At 35.3% G+C, this 26,808-nt stretch overlaps 3 protein-coding genes and 1 pseudogene across 3 annotated transcripts; 2 read left to right on the top strand and 2 right to left on the bottom strand.

Annotated features, from left to right (window-relative positions):
• The first annotated feature begins 1,380 nt into the window (after positions 1 to 1,380).
• Positions 1,381 to 12,894, top strand: LOC132184457 (uncharacterized). Its single transcript, XM_059598099.1, has 16 exons — positions 1,381 to 1,682; positions 2,492 to 2,913; positions 3,075 to 3,300; positions 3,406 to 3,651; positions 3,750 to 3,865; positions 4,589 to 4,687; positions 4,791 to 4,878; positions 5,437 to 5,666; positions 6,811 to 6,995; positions 7,219 to 7,418; positions 8,831 to 9,163; positions 9,290 to 9,391; positions 9,623 to 9,920; positions 10,809 to 10,957; positions 11,046 to 11,330; positions 11,872 to 12,894. The coding sequence occupies exons 2-16, from the start codon at positions 2,615 to 2,617 to the stop codon at positions 12,088 to 12,090; spliced, it is 3,075 nt and encodes a 1,024-aa protein (XP_059454082.1). The 5' UTR covers positions 1,381 to 1,682; positions 2,492 to 2,614; the 3' UTR covers positions 12,091 to 12,894.
• Positions 12,895 to 13,493: 599 nt separating this feature from the next.
• Positions 13,494 to 15,509, bottom strand: LOC132183921 (uncharacterized). Its single transcript, XM_059597391.1, has 5 exons — positions 15,304 to 15,509; positions 14,774 to 15,032; positions 14,328 to 14,507; positions 13,951 to 14,106; positions 13,494 to 13,682 (listed from the first exon to the last, which is right to left on the bottom strand). Exons 1-5 carry the CDS (start codon positions 15,495 to 15,497, stop codon positions 13,494 to 13,496), a joined length of 978 nt encoding a protein of 325 aa, XP_059453374.1. The 5' UTR covers positions 15,498 to 15,509.
• Positions 15,510 to 17,234: 1,725 nt separating this feature from the next.
• Positions 17,235 to 18,012, top strand: LOC132183920 (leucine-rich repeat extensin-like protein 3). Its single transcript, XM_059597390.1, has 2 exons — positions 17,235 to 17,249; positions 17,494 to 18,012. The coding sequence occupies exons 1-2, from the start codon at positions 17,235 to 17,237 to the stop codon at positions 18,010 to 18,012; spliced, it is 534 nt and encodes a 177-aa protein (XP_059453373.1).
• A 1,601-nt stretch (positions 18,013 to 19,613) lies between these two features.
• LOC132183919 (uncharacterized) overlaps positions 19,614 to 26,808 on the bottom strand; it is an 8,694-nt pseudogene continuing 1,499 nt past the window's right edge.

The following is a 26,808-nucleotide window of genomic DNA, read 5'->3' as shown; positions in this document are numbered from 1 at the left end:
ATAAGAAAATGTACTTAGACTTAATAAAGAGAAGGTGCATTTTTATGGTTGAATAAAGGGGGTTAAGTGGTGAAGGCCATACCTCTTTTCAAGAGTTTCATCTTCCTTATGTCAACCTTCTTTTGTGGTGGCTCCCAGTAAAAATTACAAAATGTTAGTCACACTGTACACTTCTAAACTTCTATGAGCTCTGGAGTGAATCTCTTTGTGGAGGAATTGGATCATCTTCAATATCAGTATTAGTACCAGTATCGGTTCAAATAAAACGAAAGAAGATATAGTTAAATATATTTGAGAGGTATTTTTATTATTATTTTTTATTTTTTGAGGAGACAAAAATATGCTTCAAATATAACTAGCCGGATATTATTTTGTTCATGATCATAATTCCATTGTAGGTGGCCCTTTCACTAATTGAGCACAAGGGTTATTTATGGTATAATCAATTATGAATGGTTGTGAATTTTGAAACATTATTTCATCTTTCTCATGTACTATGCATACCAACCTTTTCCCAAAAAAGAAAAAAAACCATTTCCTTGATAACTATTGGGTTTTGTAAGGACTTTTTTTTTTTTTTTTTTTGTTTAGCAATTTCGAAACGCATGGTTAACAAAAAAAAAAAAAAAAAGATTTCAAAACCAAATTAATGAAAACAAAATTTTAAAAAATGCAATTAAGAATATGGTAAATGCTTTGACTTTTAAAATTGTACGTTTATAAAAATGCACCATTACATGTGGTTTGAAAACTTGGATTTTAAAATTTTTTCAAACCACTGTTTTATTTTTTTTTCAAACATATTCCCAAACGTGACACATTTTGTAATTTTTTTTAAAAAATATACATTTAATTAAACATTCAACATAGGCATGGCTATTGTCATGTAAGAGAGAGAGAGAATTTCAAATTTCAGTAAAATTCATAGGGACCCCAAGTTGGCCAAAATATGGCCTGGCTTGGCTTGTCCATGGGCCTATAACTGATTTGGGGGGGAACACTAGCTGCCGAAATACTGACCGGTTTCTCCAAGGGCCTCAGGTTGAAACTCGAGCCCAAAGCAAATGGGATGTCTTTAAGTTTCCTAGAGTTCGTCGTAAATTTGGGGAAATTTTACAATTTAAACAACCTTGAATGATGATCTATATGAGTAAATGTATTTCTTTTTTTTATTTTTGTTCTCTTAACGTTTTCAACACTCCATCCTCTGTCTCTTCTGCATCAGATTAACAAATCGATCAGCAAATTACTAAAAAATCCGAATCCTTAAAAATAAATTAGGCTCAAGCCACGCGCGCAATAGAAGAAGGTTGGGTTCAGTATAGGCCCGGGGTGGCCTCACGCAAATACAGAACAGGCCGAATTCCACACCAGAAAGTCCAAATCCAACGGTCAGAAACCGCTAAAACTACGTGGGTTTAAACACGGAAAGTGGGAGATCGTAAAATTCAAGCAACTCCCATACCTCCGTGTTCCATGTTGGCAGTGTAACTCGCCTAATTCTGACACATAATTCTCTTTCTTTCTGTTTTATTAAGAGCGAAAAAAGGAATATGCCATTGTTATGTTCCTCGCAGACATTCTCAGATGCCAATTTGCTCTGAGAATATCTTCTCCTTCTTTCTTTCATATATTTGCTTGCGCATGCACTCTATCTCTTCCTCTGCTCGCTTTCTCTTCAGGTACGCTTTCTTTCCAATTGTCCGATTAAGCTTGTTTTTGTTGTTGTTGGCTAAGTTGTAAATGTTGCTACGAATGAAGTTCTGTTTTGGCGGCGGTTACGCCATGGTTTGAAACGCGTCGTTTCGTTATTCGGTGAAGCGAGCCCTAGGACTCTAGTCGGTGAATTAGGGTTTTGATTCGTCACTGATTTGAAGAAAAATGCTAGTTTAGACGTTCTGCTTGCTTGCCGACTGTTGAAAGGTTGAATATGTGATCAGATATTTGATCATATGTATGTATCATGTGTGTTTGTATGTATGCTTGTATCATTTGAGTTCTTTGTAAGTTTAGTTTGAACTGTTATTGACGGTGTGTTTACTAATTTATTGTTTATTTTAATTAGTTGAGCTTCCTATCATACAAGTAGCGGTTTATGGGTTCCGATTAATAGTCAATTTTTGCTCAGAGTTGTTTTTTGTATTGAAGTTGGTGGGATTAGTTGATGGAAATTCATTTTGGGTTTAGAAAGGATGAGAAAAGGGAAAGAGAAGAAGGATAATCCGAGTGTTTCTATTGGTTCTCAAATTGGAGGAGGCAAGCAAGCGTGGAAAAAATGTTTCAGAAAATAAGCTCACAATGTTGGGGGAATGGAGGCCATAAGACTATAATATTATGATATGTTGTCTTCTTTTCCACTCGACTTCTTGTATTGATTGCTGAACTTGTTTCTTGTCCCATGATTTGTTTTACTCTTGATCAATCTTGTAGTCCTGACAATTATTGCAGTCCTTTAATGTTAAAATTTCTTATAATATAAGTTTGTACCCAGGATTCTGGAGCTTGTTTCTATGGTGGTTTTGGCCCTCCCATTTTTTTGTGTGAAAATTATTGAAATCCAATCTGCACAGCTTTGGACCAAGTGGAGTAATCAGAACAAGAACAGGTCTGCTTAATGGGCTCTGATAAGCAACCTGTTGGTTTACTGGACGCCCTCAGAATGGAGAGGGTTAGAACAATTCTAACTCCAGCATATCCATACCCACATGAGCATTCCCGGCATGCTATAATTGCTGTTGTTGTGGGTTGCCTGTTTTTCATCTCATCGGACAACATCCATACTCTTGTGGAGAAGTTGGACAACAATATTAAATGGTGGTCTATGTATGGCTGTTTATTTGGTTTCTTTTATTTCTTTTCATCGCCATTTATTGGGAAGACTATTAAACCAAGCTATTCAAATTTCAGTCGGTGGTAAGTGTTTACTTGCACTCCTATCTATGTTATTAAGTTTGCTTCTCTCTCTCTCTCACACACACACACGTCTGGTATCCATGTATTTCAGTTACTTTGTTGGTAAAGTGAACTGTAAAAAACCAGTGCATATTAGTAATTTTTGAAATTTACTTCTGCAGGTACATTGTCTGGATTTTAGTAGCAGCTGTGTATCATCTTCCTAGTTTTCAGTCAATGGGAGTGGACATGAGGATGAACCTGTCTTTGTTTTTAACAATATGTGTCTCATCTATTTTATTTCTTGTTGTATTCCACATTATCTTTTATGGCCTTTGGTACATTGGACTTGTCTCACGTGTGGCTGGAAAGAGACCGGAGATCTTGACCATTCTTCAAAATTGTGCTGTAAGATTTGAAAGTGATATATATAAACTCTTCATTCCATATTGCTTTCTTTTGCCATTACATATAAACCTGAATATCATGTTGATGTCCGTATTGCTGGTGCAGGTTCTTAGTATAGCTTGCTGTGTATTTTATAGTCACTGTGGCAACCGTGCTATTTTGAGAGAGAGACCGTTTGTGCGAAAAAACTCTAATTGGTTTTCCCTTTTTAAGAAAGAAGAGAGAAACACTTGGCTTGCGAAGTTTATCCGTATGAATGAGTTGAAAGACCAGGTTTGCTCATCTTGGTTTGCTCCAGTTGGGTCTGCGAGTGACTATCCGCTTTTGTCCAAGTGGGTTATCTATGGTGAGGTACAGCTGGAATCCACTATAAATTCCATAGACCCTTTTTTTTTTGGTCCCTTTATTTTCTTTCTTTATTTGTAATTTTTTTTTGTTTATCATTTCAGTTAGCTTGCAATGGCTCATGTGCGGGTTCATCTGATGAAATCTCTCCCATATATTCATTATGGGCGACATTTATAGGCCTTTACATTGCCAATTACGTAGTGGAAAGGTCAACTGGGTGAGTAGCATATTTGCATTCGATTTTCTTATCTCAAATTACTGTTTCATGCTAACTGTTGACATCAGTGGGATTTAAATTTGTATTGTCTGGATGCAGTCTCTTTGTTTAAAGTTTAGGTTTTGATTAATATAAGCTTCCATATCTGCAATTTAACTCTGGCTAACAGGAATGACTGAACTGAGTACTTTCCTTCTTCTTTTTTTTTTTTTTTTTTTTAAAACCTTTTCCTTTTCGCCTTTATCATTAAATGAAGGGTGTATTTAGGTGAGTTCAATGTAAGAATTGACATTGACTTTTTGTTTTTTTTAACTGGCAGGGACTATGGAAGTGACTGTTATGTGAAAGTTGATGTTCATGTGTTACTAGCCTTTTGCATGCTTAAGTATCCAGTTAGAATCTTGGCTTCTAAAGTATTGTATCTAGGTTCTGATAGGATGACATGAACCATTGGTAGATAAATTTTTGTGTTCTTCTTTAATATCCTGTAGAGGATGAATGAAAACCAATCGAGAAAAGCCCTGTGGAGGACAAAGTAAAAGAGAGAAACTTTATATTTATCAAATAATAGATTTAACATCTTAAGATGCTTACATCGTGTTAGATTATGCTCTTTCCTGTTTTATGATCATTTCAGATGATGTTTATCCCTTTATGCGAACTTTACATCTGTCTCTTTCTCTTCCGCTCCATTCCACTTCATTAATATCTGACAATTAACAGGTGGGCTCTAGCTCATCCCGTGTCAGTAAAAGAATATGAGAAGCTGAAGAAGAAGCAAATGAAGCCAGAGTTTTTGGATATGGTTCCTTGGTATTCGGGGTATGCATTAACTATTTTTTATCCTTTTGTTTTACTGTTTTGAGGGCGCTGAAGCTGATTTCCATTTGGTCGATTTAACTATGTTGATGACGGTTTGTTGCAGAACGTCTGCTGATTTATTCAAGACTGTTTTTGACCTACTGGTATCGGTAACTGTCTTTCTTGGTCGCTTTGACATGCGTATGATGCAGGTATAATTCCATATTTGAAATTAGTTACATCAACATATTGGTTCAACAATATATATATATATATTTCCAAATTGATACCTTAATGAACAATTACTCTTTGTCTTAGTCAGAGAATATTGTCTGGAACTTTGCAAATTCCTATTTGTTTCAAACCTACCTAATTTATATTTCACATGATAGGGAAATAAATTCATATATCATGTTAGAAGCCTTTCATATTTGGCAAGTATCTTTTCTAAGAAAAACGCAAGTGCTTTTGCTGGATTTTGAGTTGCAGAACCGAATGTTGCTATTTGAACTTAGATATATACTGGTTTCAATTAAATGCTTAGAGGGAAGTCCGTCTGTAATAGTACTTTTTCCGTTCACCATATGCTAATATCTTTCAAATTAACTCCTTTATATGAGATAATTAATGAGTCTTTGTAATCAATAACTTCATATCTTCTGTGAACTTTGTGGTTGTGCAAATGAGATCCTTTTTCAGATAATAATTCCATCTGAATATTTGTTCTGATGTAATTACATCTGTTATATCCCCCTTTCTTCCACAATTAGGCAGCAATGAGCAAGGTTCAAGATGGAGCAGAACAAAGCGATCTTTTATACGATCAATTTAGTGGAAAGGATGATCTATGGTTTGACTTCATGGCTGATACTGGTGATGGTGGGAACTCATCTTATTCTGTTGCACGGCTACTTGCTCAGCCATCCATTCGTCTCACTAGAGATGATTCTGTGCTTACCCTACCTCGTGGCAACTTGCTACTTATTGGAGGGGATCTAGCGTGAGTCTATAACTCTTACTCATGATATATGATATTGCATGATTGCATCAATTATTATAGATAGATAAGCTTACTCCCAACTTATAAGTTGAGACTATTTTATAGAGTCCTCAATACTGTTAGAACCTTTTTGAGGTAGATCATTAACACTAAAGGTCTTGATGATGTGTAAGACTAATTAATGAATAATGGATAATTTATTTTCTTGATAGGTGTCTCTCTAGTATACTTCTCGTGTACTTGGGTTGCGCCCCGTTGTGTTTTAATGAAATTCGAAAAACAAATAAGGATAATTTAAATCTCTGAGTTATCATTGGTGCACAAAATCTGATGTCGAACATCTTGAGATGAGATTGAGAATTCCAGTGGACTCTTGATCGTTGAAATTTGGGAGCTGAAATGACCTGAAATTGAAAATTTTATTTTAAAATCAAGTAGACCCATTGAAGTCAATTTTACAGGTGGTCACAAGTGTTGGCTGTAGAATTTAACCATCTTCACAATCACCACCTGCTAAACATATTCGAAATCACCACAATACTACTACTGTCTTGGGCACCCATAGCTACACTGTGCACCCTTTTGCCACCACTGTGTTTTCCTAAGTTGTATTGAACAATTTGTTGGGTATTGATTAACTTCTAATTGGTGTGCTAGATTTAAGGTCTGGACGCTTTGGAGAGCATCTCCCCACGAGTTAAGGACTACCTCAGTGCTCACTTTAAGATCACCCTATTGTAGATTTGGTCTTTTATTTTTCATGGGATTGCTTCTTAAGAGCACTCTAATTTGTATTAGATCCTAGTGGTTGATCCCCAACACCCACCCACACACACACACCAAAAAAGAAAAAAAGAAACCCAAAAAAAGGAAATTGTTTAGTACAGGAAAGAAATAATTTTTCATATACTTAACTATGCACATGCACACTTGAGCATATCTATTTTAGTTTATGTTTTCTCGTTAAATATCTAAATTTGAGTTTAGTTTTGCCAATGGTCTTTGGGTCAAATGGCATGGCATCTCCTTTCCCTATAAGGGATGCAGAATCTAATCACGGGTCAATCCATATGGATGCATGAGTTATGTATGGCTATTTATAAAAACATTTAAATTCAAATTGATTTTTCTAGTTCTATTGTAGATACCCTAATCCGTCAGCTTTCACATATGAAAAACGCTTCTTCCGTCCTTTTGAGTATGCTCTCCAGCCTCCTTCATGGTATAAGCCAGAGCAGGTAGCTGTAAACAAGCCTGAGATACCTTGTGAAGTGTCTGAACTGAAGCAATACGAGGGACCTCAGTGTTTTCTTATTCCTGGAAATCATGGTTGGTCTTAGTTCTCTGTCTGAGTTTGTTATGATTTAATTTTGTTACTCACAAAAGAGATTCTGTTACTGTCATTTAGAAATTTATTGTTGCATTTATCTAATAATCAGAACTGTTATCACATGTTTTCTTTTTAGACCATGATTCTGCTCATTGAAAAGACTTGGATTTTGTAGTGTAAAATGTATGTTTGGTGTAATATTAATCTTTTATTGCAATGCAGATTGGTTTGATGGTCTACATACCTTTATGAGGTATATATGTCATAAAAGCTGGTTGGGAGGGTGGTTTATGCCTCAAAAGAAGAGTTATTTTGCTTTGCAACTCCCTAAAAGATGGTGGATATTTGGTCTTGACTTAGCACTGCATGGCGATATTGACGTATACCAATTCAAATTCTTTTCAGAACTAGTAAAGCAAAAGGTATTTTTTCTTTTTATTTTTTACTAAAAAGATTACCTGAGTGGATGAGATGGTGCTGCACCAGCAATCTCACCATATGGAATGCTTACCGAGAGTTGTATCTATGATCACTCCCTTGCTATTATCTCAGGCGATGGGAATGCTCAAAATTTTAGATGTGGACACGATTTATTGTGTCTAGCCTCATGTTAGATAAGCAGCGTATATGAGGTGCACATGAAACTTGTGTCAAGACATGCCTGCTGTCACGTGTTCAACAAACATATTAAAAACACTGTTGGGGGGTTCTTCCGTTATCAAAAACTTGTTTATTTTGCATTAGTGAACACTTCTATTCTCGTACATTACCTATCTTTTGCCTCAATAATATTAAATTTTTTGAGGTGGCTTGTGAAAGACTGTTCACCATTACACTTTTGAAGTTAGAGTTGATACTGTCTTTGTTCAATGTCAATTTGAATACACCAACTTATATATCTGAAGAAGTGGACTAACATGGCTAAAGTAGACTTTCGTCTTGGGGCTTGTCTTGTAATTTATTTATTTTTACTATCTTTATTTAGAAAATCATATGCTGTCCTGTTTTATAGGCTTGAGCTACAATTTTGGCCTTCCTCTCAACTGGTGCATGCACTAGTTCTTGTTGCATGACCAACTAATTTTTCTCATTTTGTTGAAATAGCTCAAATTTAAGTTTTCACAATCAACTAATGTGATGATGCTGCCAAGAAATTAATGCAATTTTTTGAGTGAAAAAAGGGAGCATACGTCGCAGAATCTCAATTGAAATAGCTTGCTTATTTCATAGCCTGCTTCACATTTTATCTTGCTGTGTTTCCTTTGCTGGACGGCAGGGGGCTTGTGATGCTTATATCATAAGAGACTTAGGCAAATAAAGCATTCAATTTCTTTGCTATTCAGTGGCGATCATTTCTATAGTAAATGGAGTAGACTAGTACATTCTTCTCTTTGTAGACTACTAAGCTTTTGCTTCTGTACTGTGACATGCAGGATACTTTCCTATTGAAAATTCTAGCTTGCTGGACTTGACACTCCTGTCAACCCTTATCCAAATATTGCTTGGACACTAATGAAAATGTTTGCCTTATTTGCTTGAAAAAGTTGATGGAATGTTGTGCAAGTTTGTTGATAATACAGACCATTGTTCAAATGGTTGTACTAGTGATGGTTTCTATGCATGCAAGAGATAGTCAAACATACATGAGTATTTGTATCAAACATACATGAGTATTTGTATGCGTAGTGTTATAAATTCCCATGTTTGACATGGTGTCTCAAAGTATGACACTTGTGTGCACATCCACATATCATATATTTTGCTAATGATTTTTTTGCTCAAACCTTTTTGGCTTATTGACCCTAACATGCTCATCTTACCTTGCATGCTCAAGGTTGGAGACGAGGATTCTGTGATCATTATAACACACGAACCAAGTTGGCTTCTTGATTGGTATTGGAATGATGTTTCTGGAAAGAATGTCTCACACCTCATAGCTGATTATTTGAAAGGAAGGTGCAAGCTTCGAATGGCTGGGGACCTGCATCACTATATGCGCCATTCCTTTGTTAAATCAGATGGGCCTGTCCATGTGCAAAACCTAATTGTAAATGGCTGTGGTGGGGCTTTTTTACATCCCACCCATGTCTTTAGTAAATTTAAAAAATTTCATGGAGTTTCCTACGAGTGCAAGGCTGCATATCCTTCTTATGAAGATTCAAGCAGGGTAAATTTGGAGTACCATTCTTTTTTTTTTTTTTTTTTTACTTCCATTTACCTGAAGATACAAAGTTCATATTTTATCATTTTATTTTAATTGTTGGTGCTGTAATGTATTTCTCATTTGATGCAGATTGCATTGGGAAATATTTTGAAGTTTCGAAAGAAGAATTGGCAATTTGATTTTATTGGTGGCATAATATACTTTATATTGGTCTTTTCTATGTTCCCGCAGGTGAGTTTCTCTTCAGTATGTTTTTGTGTATTCATATTTTCATTGACAAGTAGGACATATTCTATCTTCCCCCCACGCCCACCCTCACCCCCTCTTCTGTTTGGCTTGGATTACTTGTCATTGCTTTCCTACTCTTTTCCATCTTTACAGTGAGTAACAGTTAATATATTTGCCTACCTAACAATGTAAATATGTGTTGCTGAGAGGTGACTTTGTTCTCCCCTCCTCTAGTGCAAGCTCAATCACATCTTGCATGAGGATTCCTTTTCAGGCCACTTGAGGAGCTTCATTGGCACAGTATGGAGTAATTTTATTTACATGGTGGAACACTCTTATATATCTCTTACAGGAGCTATGGTATTGCTAATTGTGGCAATTACATTTGTACCCTCCAGAGTGTCTCGGAAGAAGCGAGCAATAATCGGAGTTCTTCATGTTTCTGCACACCTAGCTGCTGCTTTAATTCTTATGCTGCTGTTAGAACTGGGTGTTGAGACGTGTATCCGGCATAAACTACTAGCTACTTCAGGTGAGTTTTTTCTTTATGATATGGTACTTTTCTTGAATATTTGATTAGGATTCAAGGATTTGCAGCTTATATATTACCTGTATGGAAGATGATCCCTCTTTGTCTTATGTGGTGTGTTTGGAATGAAATAAATGCTAGATGTTTTGAGAACTCCACTAGGACTGTAGAGGAAATTACTCATCTTTTCTACTTTACTCTTTACTCTTGGACGGCCGCTTGGCTTGCTCCTTTAGAGATTGGTTTTTCTGATTTCCTTTTTCATTTCTCTTCCTCTTAGGCACTCTCTTTATACTTCCCGTGTATGTGGGTTGCGCTCCTCTGCGCTTTGCTTTATATAATTATTACTTATAAAAAAAAAATATATATATATTACCTGTATGGAGATGAGGAAAGCTATCAGTATTAATATATTTTTAATTATTTCTTTTTTCTATTGGTAATTACACCGACATCTATTGGGTCTTGAATCCAAACTTTACCCTTTCATCCATTTTGACTGTGGGAAGAGGTGCCATTTGAGTTTGAACTCATTGGCATATCATTATTACTTTATGCCAGATTTTTATGAATATTTACTTTTGACGACATTGTTACGGTCATATGATCATGTGAGTCATTGCTGCCTCAATCTTGATTTCATATTTATTACTTCCAAGGATTTTAGTGTAGTGAGAAGGATATTATCAAAAGGACAGTATTTTTTAAAAACACATTAACTAATGTGGTTGAATGTGACAGATGGTCTTGTACTCTTGTGGTAATTTTTCTCTTTCTTAAGGAGGTCTGGGTTCAACTCACATTGAGTGTGGTATTTGTAGGATCCTTATCTGTTTGTTAAAGAAAAAGTGATTTAAATGTGGATGACAGTGATTTTCTTTTTCTTTCCAGGCTATCACACTTTATATCAATGGTACCAATCAGTGGAAAGTGAGCATTTTCCAGATCCAACCGGTCTTCGAGCTCGAATGGAACAATGGACCCATGGCCTTTATCCGGCATGTATCAAGTATCTTATGTCTGCATTTGATATTCCTGAGGTGAGAGAATCTTGTGTTCTAGAAATCCACTTTTTTTTTTTTTTTTTTTTTCCCTTAGTTAAGTATATTCATGGAGAAGTATTATCAGGTCATGGCTGTCACGCGTAGCAACATATGTAAGAATGGAATGGAGTCACTCTCTCGAGGGGGTGCAATCATATATTATGCTTCGGTCTTCCTTTACTTTTGGGTCTTTTCAACTCCTGTTGTTTCCTTGGTGTTTGGAAGCTACTTATATATCTGCATTAACTGGCTTCACATACACTTTGATGAAGCCTTCTCTTCTCTACGAATTGCTAATTACAAGGCATTCACTCGTTTCCATATCGATTCTAGTGGTGATCTTGAAGTTTTCACCCTTGCTGTTGATAAGGTGAGGAAATCACTTACGTTCAATGCAATTAATTTTTTTCCTTAATAACTCGCTTTGGTTTCAGTTTTTTCTTCTCCCCAAAATAAACAAGGACTGTGAGTGCCTTATAGCCCAGCTTACCAGCAGTGCAATGTTATTTTCTACTTGATGAAGTTTGTCTAAGGTTCAACATGTGGTTTGTATAGGAGCGAAGGTCTAAAACTAATAAATTTGTGATAATGGTTGGGGCTTTTCCCATTGGTGTACCCTGATTAGGGACCTTATAGAACCTGCTTCTTTCTCTTTTTCTTATATTAATTTTTTTCCCAATAAATTAAACTACTAAATGTGTTGCATATAATTCTGCTAAAGTGGACAGATTTGTGATTATTAGGGTAGGAAATTCGAGAAATTGATGTTTGAAGAATACTTATAAAAAAATGTATATTGGATATTCAACAGTTCAATCTTTTGGAGAATATACATTTGGTACTTAGTATGCTTTGAACAACAGTGATTTCTCTGTTCTGTGTCTCTGTATTACTAACTCATTGACATGCAGGTCCCAAAGGAATGGAAGCTGGATCCTGACTGGGATGGGGAGCCCAAACAACCTCAGCAATTGAGCCACCTTAGAAAGCACCCCAGTAAATGGAGTGCAGCTACTGCTCAGCAGGATCCACTCCATACTGTCAAGATTGTTGACCAATTTGTTATACGAAAATCAGATAAACCAGATATTGGAACAAGTAATGGTCGTAATGGATCAGTCATTCGCTGATCTGTGTTGCTCAAATTATAGAGTTAGCTTTGTTCTCACCATTGAGAAAGAAAGGAGAAAAGGGTAGACAAAAATTTTTTGTTCTAATTCTGGAGTTTCCATTTGTTAGTTCTCTGCAGCTTTCAAAAACGTGCCGGGTGTGCTACTAGATTGGTCTCACTTGTGCCCAAGTGTTCTTATCAGTCGATTAGATGATCTAACTAACTGACGACATAGGTTGCCGTAAAGATTGTTGGTTACAGTCAGATGGTCATTTCACTGTGATAGCAAGATGATACATTGCTTTTCGGGATTTTAGCTGCCTCCAATGACTAAATAACTAGAGGTTTCCCTGCGGTTTTGATTGCAAGATGAATCTTAGCGTCTGCTATTGTCAGTGAGTTCTCCAACCTTGCAATGAGATTGTCAGTTTCAGCTATTTAATCACTGGATGTAAGCCAAATCCGTGAATACTTTTGTAGGATATGGACTTGTATGGTATTTTCACCTGCAACTGGACATAAATTAGTAAATATGGTTCCAGTTGCTCTGTAATTTTTGCTAAGGCGTACCGTTATCTTTTCTCTGGAAGCCTTGGTGGGACAATTTTATAGAATTATTTATTAGCAAAATGTGGGTCTCTTGAAGATTGCTAGATTTATCCACTTCTTCGAGGATTCTCTCTCACACGGTAGCGTGGGATTGGGAATTTGGGATGGTGCATCAAAACATGCTTTATAATATTGTGCTGCAGTGGAATCTGGAAAGTGTGTATGGTAGTCTGTATTTGGAGTTGCCCATTAATAATGTAGCTTTTTTTGGTCTTATGTTCTTTAAAGGTACAAATGTTCAGGTAATCGTCTTGTTTTGGGCCAGCAATGGGCCCGGTGGTTTTAAAATTTTCTAGCAGACTGATGCAGAAAATGTAGAAGTGGATTCAACTTAGATACATATGTTGTCAATATTTTAAAAACCCAGGCAGTTGTGATGTTTCGGGCTACCGAACCAATTTCTCAATTGGGTTTTGTTTTTATGAAACCCAACTTCTAGATTTTCCTGGGCTTTTCAAAAAAATCTGATCCATAAGTTAGCGACCCAGTCTGAATGGTTTTTACCCAGCCAATAGAAAAACAAAGTCAATTTTTAATTTTTAATTTTTTTTTTTTCACATAATCGTTCCTCACTTGCCTATGAATTTGTAGTTTATTTTTTTTTAAAAAAAAAAAACAAAAACGAGAACCCATCAGTATATTGCAATATATCAGAATTTGCTCGGATGTAACCAAAAAAAGATAAAAAAGAGCAACTCAAAAGATGGGAGTTTGATTTTTTTTTTTTTTTTAACATGTCTGTAAAAAGGGACGGAAGTTCAAACTAATGAACTCCACATTAGGAGACGTGGAATTTGACAACTGAGTTGTTATCTACAAGATGTTAAGGGTGTGTGGAAGGCTACGTTTGAGGAATCTCTCATATGATGTACCTTTCAATGCTTTCTCGACATCTTTCCAATTTTGAACTTGCTTCGACAAGGGGGCAGTGTGTATCTTAACCTGTCGGCTTGTTAGCTCTTTGTATGGTAAACTTAGAAATTCTTGGACCTCTTTAAGTTTCTGCCAAAGAAAATGTATGAAAATTAGGAATTGACATCGAAAAAGGGGATTCTTCTGCTACCTGGATTGCAGTAAATGTGAGAGAGTCTTTATAAGATTTACCTATCCAAACAAATGAACAGATTGCCTGAAACTTATTTGGGCCCTATAAAAGCTCTCTCACATTTGTTGTTTGAATTGCTAGCAATTCAAGCAACAAAATTACTGAAAATCTTTATTAAAAAAAAAGTAAGCATCAATCACAACATTAGTCATGCATAGGCCTAACCGTGCGATTATTGACAAGATCCTCGTAGTAGAGAACTATGTGGTGGGTGGTCTTAAAGTATTCTATAGCCTTGGCAGTTGTCTCCTCTACTTGTTTCAGCTCAGGTATCAATAATGTTGCATTGATTTTTGGTCTGTATTTTGCTAGGATTTGAGCCTGCAATCCACAAACTATGAGATTATCACTTCAAACTCGGATCAGGATCCCAGCAAATGTGAGAGAACTCCTATGGAGTTTATATGTTCAAGTTAAGATGGGATTGTTTGAGACCTATTTAAATAGGTAGTTTTCCCAAGGGCTCTCCCACACTTGATGTTCAAATTACTAATAATTCGAATAATGAAATTGCTGGACACATGAGAGAGAGAGAGAGAGACCTCCACTGGGGAATGCACATGAGACTTGTGGGTTCCATTTAGTAGCTTAGCATCTCTGTCGAAGGAGTTTGAAAGAACAGAGATCATTCGACGAAGCAAATTCTTTCTGAAGAGGAATATGGAAGAAATGCTTCGCTTCTTGAAGTACTCCACTATCTCTTTGTGATGCTCCATCAAACCCTGCCAAGCAATTAGGATATTATACTCTTAAGTAAGTAAAAAAAAAAAAATCTGATTTATTAATTGAAAATGAAAGGTGAAGTACGGAGATAAATCACGATTTATCTCAAAAGTTTAAGCGGTTAGAAAAGTAGCAATTTTTTCACCTTAAATAACGAAATGAAAAAATATTCAAGGTACAAAAAAGAATATAAGCAAGCAGCCAAGCAGCAATTTTACATCAAAGTAGTTCAATTTTGAAAGCTAAACTCCATGATGCTACTAACCTGATTAAGCATCCATTTGAACCCAACAGCAGCGGAGCACTCATTCTTGGAAGCACTACTGAACCAGTCAAGATTATAAACTTTATTCATTGTCCTCACAATGGAAGAAATATTAATCTTCCTATCCCTAACTGAAAAAATTTCTCCATTCGAGCTTACATTGATGTGACTGTTTAATAACGTCTCAAACCATCCACTCCCAGATCTCTGCATTGACAAGATGACAAAGAACCGGACCGGATTGCATGCACATTCCTCTCTGTTCGGATTAAACGATTATGTTTTACCGATCCCAATTAATGGGTGCAATGAGAGTTGCTTATTGCACATGAACAGCTCATGTGAGAGGGCATCCGAATCTCACCCTGCTCAGGCATATGTTTAGACGGTCCGAGCACCTGTTCGACACGGGACGCCCTCTCAAATGATCTGCTCATAACCCATTACACCTGAAATTCTCGTTCATGTTCGACAAATCTAAATTGAGAAAGACACAATTGAGGAAAGGTAATGAGTTTCTAGCTAGGTACCTGTTAAACGTTTGGGGTGTTGGATAATGCACGTAGGGAACTTCCCATTGTTCAATAGAGGGCGCATGATGACATGGCTTGTCCATCAATTCTATGTTTAGCGATTTGGCTTTTGTGTGGGTGCTTATTTGCTTTAAACAGAATGAGCAAATGTAGACTCCACAAACCATAACAAAAAGGAGAACCAGCATCATCAAGAACAATGGAGATTTCTTTGGAGGCTTTATGACCAGTACTAGTGTATCCTGAGATTTATAGGTTCCCCCAAACGTAACGTAGATTACAATGAAAGAATATGAATTAGTATTTTTGATTATAACATGAAAATCATATAATATAAAAAGTTGCAAGAATTACAGTAACATTAATTAATTCCTAATGGCGATAGGAGCTTACTGTGGCTTCCATCTAAAAATTGCCAGAAAATTTTTTTAGAAGAAAAGTATAACGACTTAAAAAGGATTGTGGGTTTCATTTGTGGTGCTGCATGCATGTTGAGAAAAATGAGGCAAAAGAAATGGTCAGAGTATGGGCTAATAGTTGAAACCATCCGATCAAATCAAGCATTCTGGCCGTTACATTCCAATACAATGGGGGAAAAAAAAAATATGGTGTATAAAGCACTAGATATCATTTTGTTAAAAAAGTAGTATACATCATTACGGTCCATACAAATACGGAAATACCGTACTGGTCAGCCCTAGCTATCCGACTATCCCACATTAAAGGAGAATAATATTTACCATTTTTTTTTTTACTTTCATTTAGGCTTGTTTGTTTTGACGTAAAATATTTAATACATTCATATACATAGAGTAATGCTAGATGTTATTCTTGTTTTTGTCGATTTTCAAAATCATAATTTGATCAAAATTTAATATTAATTATTACAAGCTCAGTAATTATTTTTTTGAGGAAATTACTTTCTCTCAATTCACGTGAGACCTAGTTGTTTTAGTATTTCTCTTCAGGTTTGATTTTCCTTCTCCAAGTGGAATTGCATTAGCCGCCATGCAACCAAATCCTTGTCCTAGCATAATTTGTACGTATTTCCTTAGAGCACTAGTAGCAACTTCTTTTTGATTTTTCTTAAGTTTAAGGAACAAAACTACTTTTTGCTTTTCTATGGAAAAATATATTTCATAATAGTTTTCCTTATCTTTCTCCATACCATTAAAATATTATTTCTTTACAAAATACAAGTTTTCACAAAATTTCAACACAATCTCTAATTAAAGAAAAATATGAAAGAACATTGAAAAACGGAACATAATCATCTACATATCAGATGATTAGTTATAATATAAGGGTATTTTTGTCTTTTTCATTTTTAAGGTGACAAAAATACTTTTCCACTATAACTAACTGAATATTACTCAGTTCATTTGAAATGAAGAAGATCTTAATTCTTGAAAAATACTATAGCAACTCTATTGGAAAATTCCTATAAAATGAGCAAATTAAGTATCTTTCTCTTGCTCGATCAGTGCGTCTTTCCTTATTAATGTGATGCGCATGCGCTCCTTTTATAGGAATCAAAAGTTTGTATTGCCCTAAGCTTAGAGAATTAATTAAGAGATTTTCTCTTTTTTATCGATTTTCTTTTTTTACTCCCTAATACTATTCGAGTTTTAAATATTCTGAGTTATTTATTCAGATCTTTTTTATTATTTGAATCCTAAATTATACAATATATATGGGTATTAGTATTTTTATTAGGCATGGTTCCAATCGATTGAGCTATCTCTTGGGGACGGGTATTAGTAATTTGGTCAAAATCCCCAACCATACAAGAGCTTATTTATTGGGTAAAATCCATTTATTTGGTAAAGTCCATTAATATTTAGAAATTTGAGAAACTAGAATTCTCTAAGAGCTTATTTATTGTTAGTATACATATTTCTTTAAGAAGGATACTAAAGGAGAGCGTCATGGTACCCCAACAGGTAAGACTTTTAGGTTGCTACTTTTTTCTTTTATTTGAAATAGAGAGGAGCCAATCCTTTATGATTATTTTGTAAGGGTAAAATTATTTTAAAAAAAGTGAAATGACAATTTTTAGATAATTTTACCCTTATAAAATGTAAAGGGCCGGCTCCTCTCCATTTCGTTTGAAATGGAGAGCATCAAATTACATGCTATCATTAAGGACAGTGCTTTACTTGTGTGCTACCGTTATATTGCAGACAGAGAGTTTCGGCTGCAAGAAATCCAGGTGCACAAAAGAGCAGGCCTCACACTTTATTCGCTAGTGGGCCTCCAACTCATCTGAGTGTTCCTCAGGCCAATGGAGCCATGCCTCCACGCCAATTTGCAAATGGCGCTGTTGCTCCAGGCCCAATTCATTCACTCCGCCCACCACCACCTCAAGCAACAGCCTACCCACCTATGCCAATAGCTGGACAACCAGCTTGGCATGGTCAGCCACCGCAACCAGGTCAAACAATCCCACCACCTGGCATGCCTCCACAAATGCAGCAATTCAAGCCATCTCCCCCAAGCATGCCACCGCCCCCTCCACAGGCAGCTCCAGGTCCCCCAAGGCCCCTACCACCACCAATGGGAATGGGAGGCCAACCACCACCTATGTGGCGTCAACCGCCACCCCCACCCCTTCAACATGGCGGTAGGCCCCCTATGCCACAGACATCAATGCCTCCACCACCCCCTCCAAACCACAATAACCCACCACCGCTCCCTCCATCTTGAACTTGAAATCTTGAGAAATCATTCTGAAAGGTTTTGAAATCATTTGACGTTTCTTGTTCAATCTTTTTGTTTTGAATTAGGAAATGCAGATTGTAATGTGTATCGCATTGGTTGAGAAAACAAGCATCTTAGTTTGATCGGTAGGAATATTTAGTTTTTGAAATATTGTCCTTGTTTTCTTCTTGGGCCTGAAATACCCTTATTTCAAATTATTCTTGAACGGCCCGAATTTTAGGAAATTTCTGACCACAAATTAGCCTTTATGTTAGTTTTGGGTACTAATTCTCCCATGGATGGGCGACGTTTATTTGAGAAGTTTGAAGGTTAGAAGCTTCGTTGTGTAGTAAACTCGATTAGTTTATTTAAACAATATTTACCGTTGCACCAAAAATTTGTAAATCAAGATCTTTTATTCAATTGTTTCCTCTACTAGTAATTTTCACAACTTTAGGCGCTTCCCATCCCCTTTTCTATTGGTCGATTCAAACTTTCTACCATTTATATGAACTAAGTAGTTTGTCTCTTTTGCAAAATGTGAAAACGGATTTCTATTTATGTGTGCTAAATTATTTTTCTCTTAAGAATCAAGCGAAAAATTATTGTCAATGAAAAATAATTTACAAAAAATAATTAAAATCACACCCCATAAAGGAACCCAATTGTCACCCTTCCCCTTGGAGCTGCCCCTATGCCATCCCAACTCTTCCTATGATAACCACATCACTATAGAGGAACTCCAGCATCCCTTTAGCCTTTTTTTATTATAGTAACCTATCACCCTTTCTGGTCCCTTTAATTCCAAAAAAGGCGGTCATAAACATGCTGGTTATCACCTTCCCTAGCTAGTCCCTTTAATTCCAAAAAAGGCGGTCATAAACATGCTAATACCCCCTCGATCTAAAGCTACTATGGCTAGTTTGGCTTCTACGGGATTGAGTGTCCAATAGATGTCTAACTCTTTTATATTTCGTAACAATCGAAGTGCGATTCAAATTGCGCATAATGATGTATTTCTCAAACACACTAAACACATTGAAATCGACTTTCATTTTGTGCGTCATCATCTCTTGTAAGAAACTCTTTGCCATTGTCCTATTATATCTACTGATCAATTCGTGATCTTGTCTATCACTTTGAGTTTGAGGATATGTTAGAATATATTCAGAATCTTCTACTACTGCAACTTCTTCAACTTCTTCGTTAGTATAAGTTAGACCAGTGGTGTGCAATTATTTTTCTACTAGTAGAGATTAATAAAGGTTTTAATTGCTCATAATGTCCAACATGCACCTTTTGTCTAAACTATGTGTTGCACAATTTTTATTTAAACGATAGGAATGCAGCATGCTTCTTTCTTTTCTTTTATTTTATTTTTTATGATGCATGCATCTTTCTTTGGTCAATGCCTTTAGGACACTTACACGACTCGTAGCACAACTTTTCTATCCAAACGAAGTGCATGTGGTACCACTTTATAAAGAATGACAAAACAACTTGCTACAAAATGTTATTAATTTTTTTCTCTTTTCTTTTGCTGTCATGGCTAGCCTTGTGAGGAATTGCATCTGAGGAAGAAATTGGTTTGGTGTTCTGCTGTGTTGCTATTCAGGCCTATCTTTTTGTCGAATAACGAATTTGTCAATAATCCTTACAGTTTCCAAAGGGTCCTGATATGGAGCAGCTGCCTTCCATTTGCTGGGAAACGCTCTCTCGTGGCTTAACTTGTTCTTTTCTGGTTGCTCTTGCTCCCATTCTGGATCCAACGTCCACTCCTCTGGGACCTACTTGTCAACATGAGGCAGCAATTACAAATTAGTGAGTTAGGGTTTTGTATAATTGGGTTTGGGTTTGCCACAATTAACTTATTTAATAAATGGTTCAATTATCGGGTCAACTTGCTTAACTCATAGGTGATTCAATTCGCATAATCCATATACAATAGAAATTAACTTTTTTTTTTTCTTTAAAAAAAAAAATTAAAAAAGCCCAAAAAATTAAAAGGCTAAAATAATTATGTTTTATATTGGAACGTGAGTAGTATTTTTATAGTTGTATTTGGTAAAGATGAAAACATCCAGTGAATTAGGATTCTCTCCAGTTCAAATGAACTGGAGAATATTCAGTTCGAAAAATACAAAAATATCCATTAAGTATAACTAACTGGATATTCTCCTGTTCATTTGAACTGAAGAAGATCCTGTTCTACATTCAGTGGAGTCAAGTTGATCTACTCTAGCTAGTTAATGACGAGTGCCTTGTCCAATACACAGTTTACTTTAAGTGGTTAATTTGCTTTTTATTTTTTTTCTTTCTCTTTTCTTTTTGATAATAATTTTCCTTCTAACTTTAGGCATATATGATTTCCTCTATGTATTTAAATTCAGGTTGTTAATTTTGTCTTTACATCATTTAAATTGTCGAAACAGATCAAATGGATCACCCAACATGACCTATTTATTAAATGAAATATGATGTTAGGGTCAACCTAACACGACATGTTTATTAAACCGGTTATGCGGATTGTGTTGTGTCATCGATCTACTTATTTAATGGGATAGTGTAAGGATTAAGGAGGTTGACCCGTAATTCGACCTAACATTATGCCAACACGAATATCACCTACTCAACCCTATCTCAAATAAGAAAGTTGAAGCAGAAAGTCTAAATTTATTACCTCATCAATGGCAAGGGTGAAAACTTCAAGATCACCATTGGGTTTGATATGAAATCGCGTAAATGACTTGTAATCAGCAATTCTAAGAGAGGAGAAGCCCTCATCATAGTGTAAGTTAAACCAGTTGATGCAGATGTATAAATAGCTTCCAAATACAAAGGAAACGAAGGGGGTTGATAAGAACCAAAAATAGAAGAAGACAGAAGCATAATAAATGATGGCACCCCATCTAGAGATAGACTCCATCCCATTCTTGCAAATGTTGCCTCGCGTGACAGCCATGAGCTGAAAGTCAATTTCATGTGAATGTCACTCAGTAGAAGAAGAAGAAAAAAAAAAGCATCAAATTTTGGAACAAAGATACTACTTTTTACCTCTGGCACATCAAATGCAGACAAGAGATACTTTATAGATGCTGGATAAAGCCCAAATGTCCATTCTTCTACCTGAGATCGAGTGCCATTTGAAACTGGAAAGTATTTGCTTTCTAGTGATTGGTATCGCCGATATAACGAGTGATAGCCTGAGTAAACAATTTTTTTTTTTTGGAATAAAATATTAAAAGAATGCTATACTTTTAACTATTTTACAACTTTTGACTAGTGTCGGTAATTAAAAATGGAGAATTGTAGACCAAGGGTTCGAACTCTCTAATACAATTAATATTAAATTATCATTTATTTTAAAAGATTAAACTCATAGGAAGGGATAAACTTAACCATATTTTAACTTAGTTTCCCAACCATATAAGGCAAGAAAATATTAATTCATTGATTGTAACATATGGGGTAGAAGGAAAACCCACCTGAAGTTGCCAATAATTCATCGCGGACAAACGTCTCAACGCCCAGTTCCAACACCAGCATAAGAATTAGAGCTGCGGTCAGGTGCGCAAAAACATGGACAATTCCAATGATTATCCGTTTCTTCCATGAAACTTTGGAGGGAACAAATGCAATAGCCATAGTCAGCAACAACATAGCACCTCCTAGAGACACATAAGAGTGCTCCAGCATGTATATAAAAGCATTCCACACTGTCCCATAGAAACTCCTCCAGAAATCAGAAGTTGAATCTACTTGGAAGATGTGACCAAGCTCACACTAGTGAAAAAGATGGGAAAGATATTCAACTCAGTAGGCTCATTTAAGTTGGTTCAATTCAAGAGAGAGAAGGGAAATAATAGACATCATAATTATTAGTCACCTGTGGAAACATAGAAAAGACCAATATGAAGTATATGATGCCACCAACATGATCAAACTGCCAATTCTCCTTTCGGAAGTTCCAAATATTTCTAAATGCAAGCTGTACTAAATGAAAAAAAAAATGTTATTACCAAAAACCAAAAGAAAATTTAATGAAAGTTAATTAATTAATTAATTTTTTTTTGGGGATAAGTAAAAAGTTATTGAAGAAACTTAACAAGAAATAAGCAACTCCTCAAAACAAAAGAGCCTAAAAGCTAGAGGAATGTACACAAGCAAGCACCAACAAAGAAGCAAATATGGGCAAGCTAGAAAAACTGCTTAATTAAAGAGTGAGTAACTACAAACCCCTTAAAAGAAATTAGCCCATGAGATTGAATCGATAGCAACGAAAATTACCCTGCTTGAAGTTTTAAAAGAAGGATATTCGGCTTTGCACTCATAAGAAACTCCATGAGATTCACTAAAATCACGAAAGACATGGGTGGGATGCACATATGCTCCGCCACAACCATTTACAAGTAGATGTTGCGCACATGCTGGCTTTTTGTCAGGCTGAGAAGAAACTAACCCATCTGATTTTGCAATTGAGTGGCGCATATAGTGATGTATGTCCCCGGCAATCCGAAGCTTACACCTTTCTTTCAATATGTTATATATCAGGTCCGACACATTATTTTTAGAATCACCATTTTCATACCAATTAAGAAGCCAATCCGGTTGGTGCGTCATAACGATCACAGAGTCTTTCTTTCCAACCTAGCCAAATCAAGAAGTACTTAAAATCATTCAGTGAAAAAATTAGGAGTAAAAAGATGAGAAGAAGAGGAACACATGCACAACCAATATATTGCACTCATATAATATCCTCACCAAGCCATATTGAAAATAATGAAAAAGAAAAGTAAGAAAATGCACTCATATAATATCCTCACCACGCCATATCGAAAACAATGAAAAAGAAAAGTAAGAAAAATACCCCTTTTCTTGCTAGCTTTGAGAAGAATTCGAATTGGTAGACATCAATATCACCAAGGAGTGCAAGATCAAGACCAAATACCCACCATCCTTTAGGAAGTTTCAAAGCGAAATAACTCTTTTTCTGAGGCATAAACCACCCACCCAACCAGCTGTTGTAACATATATTCCTCATAAAGGTGTGAAGCCCATCAAACCAATCTGTCACGTAAAAAGTACCTAGATATTATTGCACAAAAATGACATTCTAAACGACAACCAACTTTGGGGGTTTTGAAATGAGAATAAAGAATGGTCTACGGTCTATTGATCAAGACACAAATTAAAAAACTAATTTCAATAAGAAAAAGAAATGTAAAATCAGTTTTTGTGGTTTATTACTTGATATATAATTAACTCCATGTGATATCAAAATAAACTTGAAGATTCATGAGGTATGCTAAAAAAACAATTTAATCCTACAGTTAAATTTCGATCACTGATTTAACAGATCCTGATAACACAAAATATTAGAGTTAATAAAATTGTGATACTTAATCATATTTAAGTCAGTGTCATATTAACAAAATCTGTTAAATTAGTGGACAAAATTTGGTTGTAAAGACTAAATTGTTTTTTTTTTTACATACCTCAATGACTTCTGAATTCAGTTTGATATCACATAGCTAGAACTAATTGTATATCAGGTAAACTTATACATAGACCAATTTTGCATTTTTTTTCCTTTTAATAAAGATCAAGCTTAGTTTTAAGGCATATATATTAAAACCATGAGAGGGGAGGGCCGGAGGGGGAATAACTATAATCGTTTCCCAGAGAGATTTTTTTTTTTTTTAAAAAAAAAAAGAAAAACCAGAAACGAAGACCAAGTGATCACCAACCATGGTTTCCAGGAATGATGAAACATCGAGGGCCATCATACGGCATTGCTTGTTTTTGGTATTTTGTTTTGTTGCCATTTTTTTTACTCTTGAGCTCAGACACCCCATGAGGCACCTCAGGCTTGTTAGCAGCCATATGGTCTTCTTTATGCCACGATGGTGGCTGAAGAGCATACTCGAAAGGTAGAAAGAGGCGCCTTTCATATGTAATTTGTGACGGATTAGGATACCTATAATTGAACATCAACATATATCCAATTAAACAAACAAATTAAAAGATGTTAAAAATACATATAAAAGAATTAATAATGCTATATAGAATCTTGAAGAAGCTAAGTAAGATTTTATTATATATTTTTAAAAGATATAATAAAATCTTTTAGAAAAAAGTAGACATGCCACTCTCAAATTAACACTCAATTTTCAATGTCTCCCTCAAACTATTAATTGTAGCGATATTCCCCTCAAACTATAAGAAATTTGAGAAAAACATGTAGGAAGCAGTTAAATGTAGGATTTTCATATCATGAATAATAAAATAAGGATTGTCAACTTACGCAATATCGCCTCCAATAAGTAGTAAGTTTCCACGCGGTAAGTGAAGGTCAGAATTAGTGCAACGAATGAAAGGCTTAGCAAGTAGCTTTGCCACAGTATAGGTTGAGTTCCCACCATCACCAGTATCAGCCATGAAGTCAAACCATAATTCTTTCTCTTCACGAAAAGGATTATATAGAAAATTTCCCTGCTGGGCTCCATCTTGAGCCTTCTTTTTATCTGTTGGCCAACCTTGAACCTGATTCATTGCTGCCTGAAGATGGAAGATTAGTTTATATAATTAACTTCACATCAAAGTGTTAAATCTAAGAGAGAAAATGATTGATTGGTAGTGGACGTACACATGATCAATATGCTAATGGTATCATGAATATAATACGCACGAGTGTATGTATAGGATTATATAAATTTTATATACCTGCAATATACGCATGTCAAAGCGACCTAGGAAGACATTTACTGATACCAGGAGGTCAAAAACAGTCTTGTATAAGTCAGCTGATGTTCTGCAACACATAGCCATCAACAAAGAGCATAAACACCAAAAATCTTCTTTCCCCACCAAAAAAAAAAAAAAAAGTAGAGGGGACGGGACAAAAAAAAAAGGGTAACATTATATGCGTACATACCCTGAATACCAGGGAACCATATCTAAAAAGTGAGGCTTCAATTGCTTATTCTTCGGGTATTGTTCCCCTGACCTGACCAAAAGAGCATACACTACAAAAAATTATTTTTTTTTTGACTGGGGGTTTTTGACGTGTCAATGGTATTGACACGTCAAAAACCTCTCTTGACGCGTCGTTTTTGACGTTCATCGACCGTCGAAAGGGTAGGTGTCAAAAAACTGGGGTTTTTGACGTGTCTACAGTGACACGTCAAAAAAATTTTGACGCGTCGAAAATGGCACGTCAAAAAAATATTTTTGACGTGTCGAAATGACACGTCAAAATGACACGTCAGAAAAGTTTTTGACGTGTCATTTTGACACGTCAAAAATATTCTTGACGTGTCATTTTGACGCGTCAAAAATATTCTTGACGTGTCATTTTGACGCGTCAAAAATATTCTTGACGTGTCATTTCGGCACGTCAAAAATATTTTGACGTGTCAATCCGACACGTCAAAAAAATGTACGTGGGGGGTTTTTGACGTGTCAGACAATTTGACACGTCAAAAATATTTTTTTTTTTTTTTTTTTAAATAATTCCAATAATTACAATTCCTGATAAATCCTGATATTACAATAATTCCTTATATAACCAATAACCAATAATTTCAATATTTGTAATCTACATCCAACATTCAAATATTCAATTACAATAATCTACATCCAACATCCAATATATATTCAACATCTAATATATATCCAATATATAACCAATATCCAACAACCAATATATATCCAACACAACACAACCAATATATATCAAATATCCAACATCCAATATATATCCAACACAACACAACCAATATATATCCAACACAACACAACCAATATATATCCAATATCCAATATCCAACACAACCAATATATATCCAATATCCAACATCCAATATATATCCAACACAACACAACCAATATATATCAAATATTCCTATATAATATATATCCAACACAACACAACACAACCAATATATATCCAACACAACCAATATATATCCAATATCCAACATCCAACATCCAATATATATCCAACACAACACAACCAATATATATCAAATATTCCTATATAATATATATCCAACACAACACAACCAATATATATCCTATATCCAATATCCAACACAACACAACCAATATATATCAAATATCCAACATCCATATATCAAATATCCAACATCCAATATATATCAAATATCCAACATCCAATATATATCCAACACAACACAACCAATATATATCCTATATCCAATATCCAACACAACACAACCAATATATATCCAATATCCAACATCCAATATATATCCAACACAACACAACCAATATATATCAAATATCCAACATCCAATATATATCCAACACAATATATATCCAATATATATCGAATATCCAACATCCAATATATATCCAACACAACACAACCAATAATATATATATCCAACACAACTTCATTAAACAAGGTAATATATCCAATATATATATCCAACACATATATCCAAGACAACACAATTTCATTAAACAAAATTCTATATCCAATATAGATATCCAACACAACACAACTTCATATAATATGTATCCAATATCCAACAAACAAAATTTCAACACACACACTACATTTCAACACAACACATAACAAAACATATATATAAATGAAAAAAAACGTTCTAACACAAGGCAAAACAAATATACAATAAAACATTTCTGGAGTATCTACTAGAAATTAGTTTCAATTAGTCTCAACAAGCATATACAAAACATTTCTGGAGTATCTAACAATATACAAAACAACAAACAGTGTTGACCAGCCCTATGGTGCTCTACTCAACACAATCA

This window comes from Corylus avellana, chromosome ca6 (assembly GCF_901000735.1).
Source record: "Corylus avellana chromosome ca6, CavTom2PMs-1.0".
Lineage (NCBI taxonomy): Eukaryota > Viridiplantae > Streptophyta > Magnoliopsida > Fagales > Betulaceae > Corylus > Corylus avellana.
Note: the sequence above shows the minus strand (reverse complement) of the source record. Positions and strands in the feature narration are given on the sequence as shown.

Bases quoted from the DNA above. Each gene is read 5' to 3' on its own strand.
- LOC132184457 (XM_059598099.1), top strand. From the start codon at position 2,615: ATGGGCTCTGATAAGCAACCTGTTGGTTTACTGGACGCCCTCAGAATG. The intron at 3,301-3,405 runs GTAAGATTTGAA...TTGCTGGTGCAG, and splicing joins CCATTCTTCAAAATTGTGCT to GTTCTTAGTATAGCTTGCTG. The intron at 6,996-7,218 runs GTTGGTCTTAGT...ATTGCAATGCAG, and splicing joins TCTTATTCCTGGAAATCATG to ATTGGTTTGATGGTCTACAT.
- LOC132183921 (XM_059597391.1), bottom strand. From the start codon at position 15,497: ATGATGCTGGTTCTCCTTTTTGTTATGGTTTGTGGAGTCTACATTTGC. The intron at 14,107-14,327 runs GTCTCTCTCTCT...TGTGGATTGCAG, and splicing joins ATGTGCATTCCCCAGTGGAG to GCTCAAATCCTAGCAAAATA. The intron at 13,683-13,950 runs GTTAGGCCTATG...TTTCTTTGGCAG, and splicing joins ATCTTGTCAATAATCGCACG to AAACTTAAAGAGGTCCAAGA.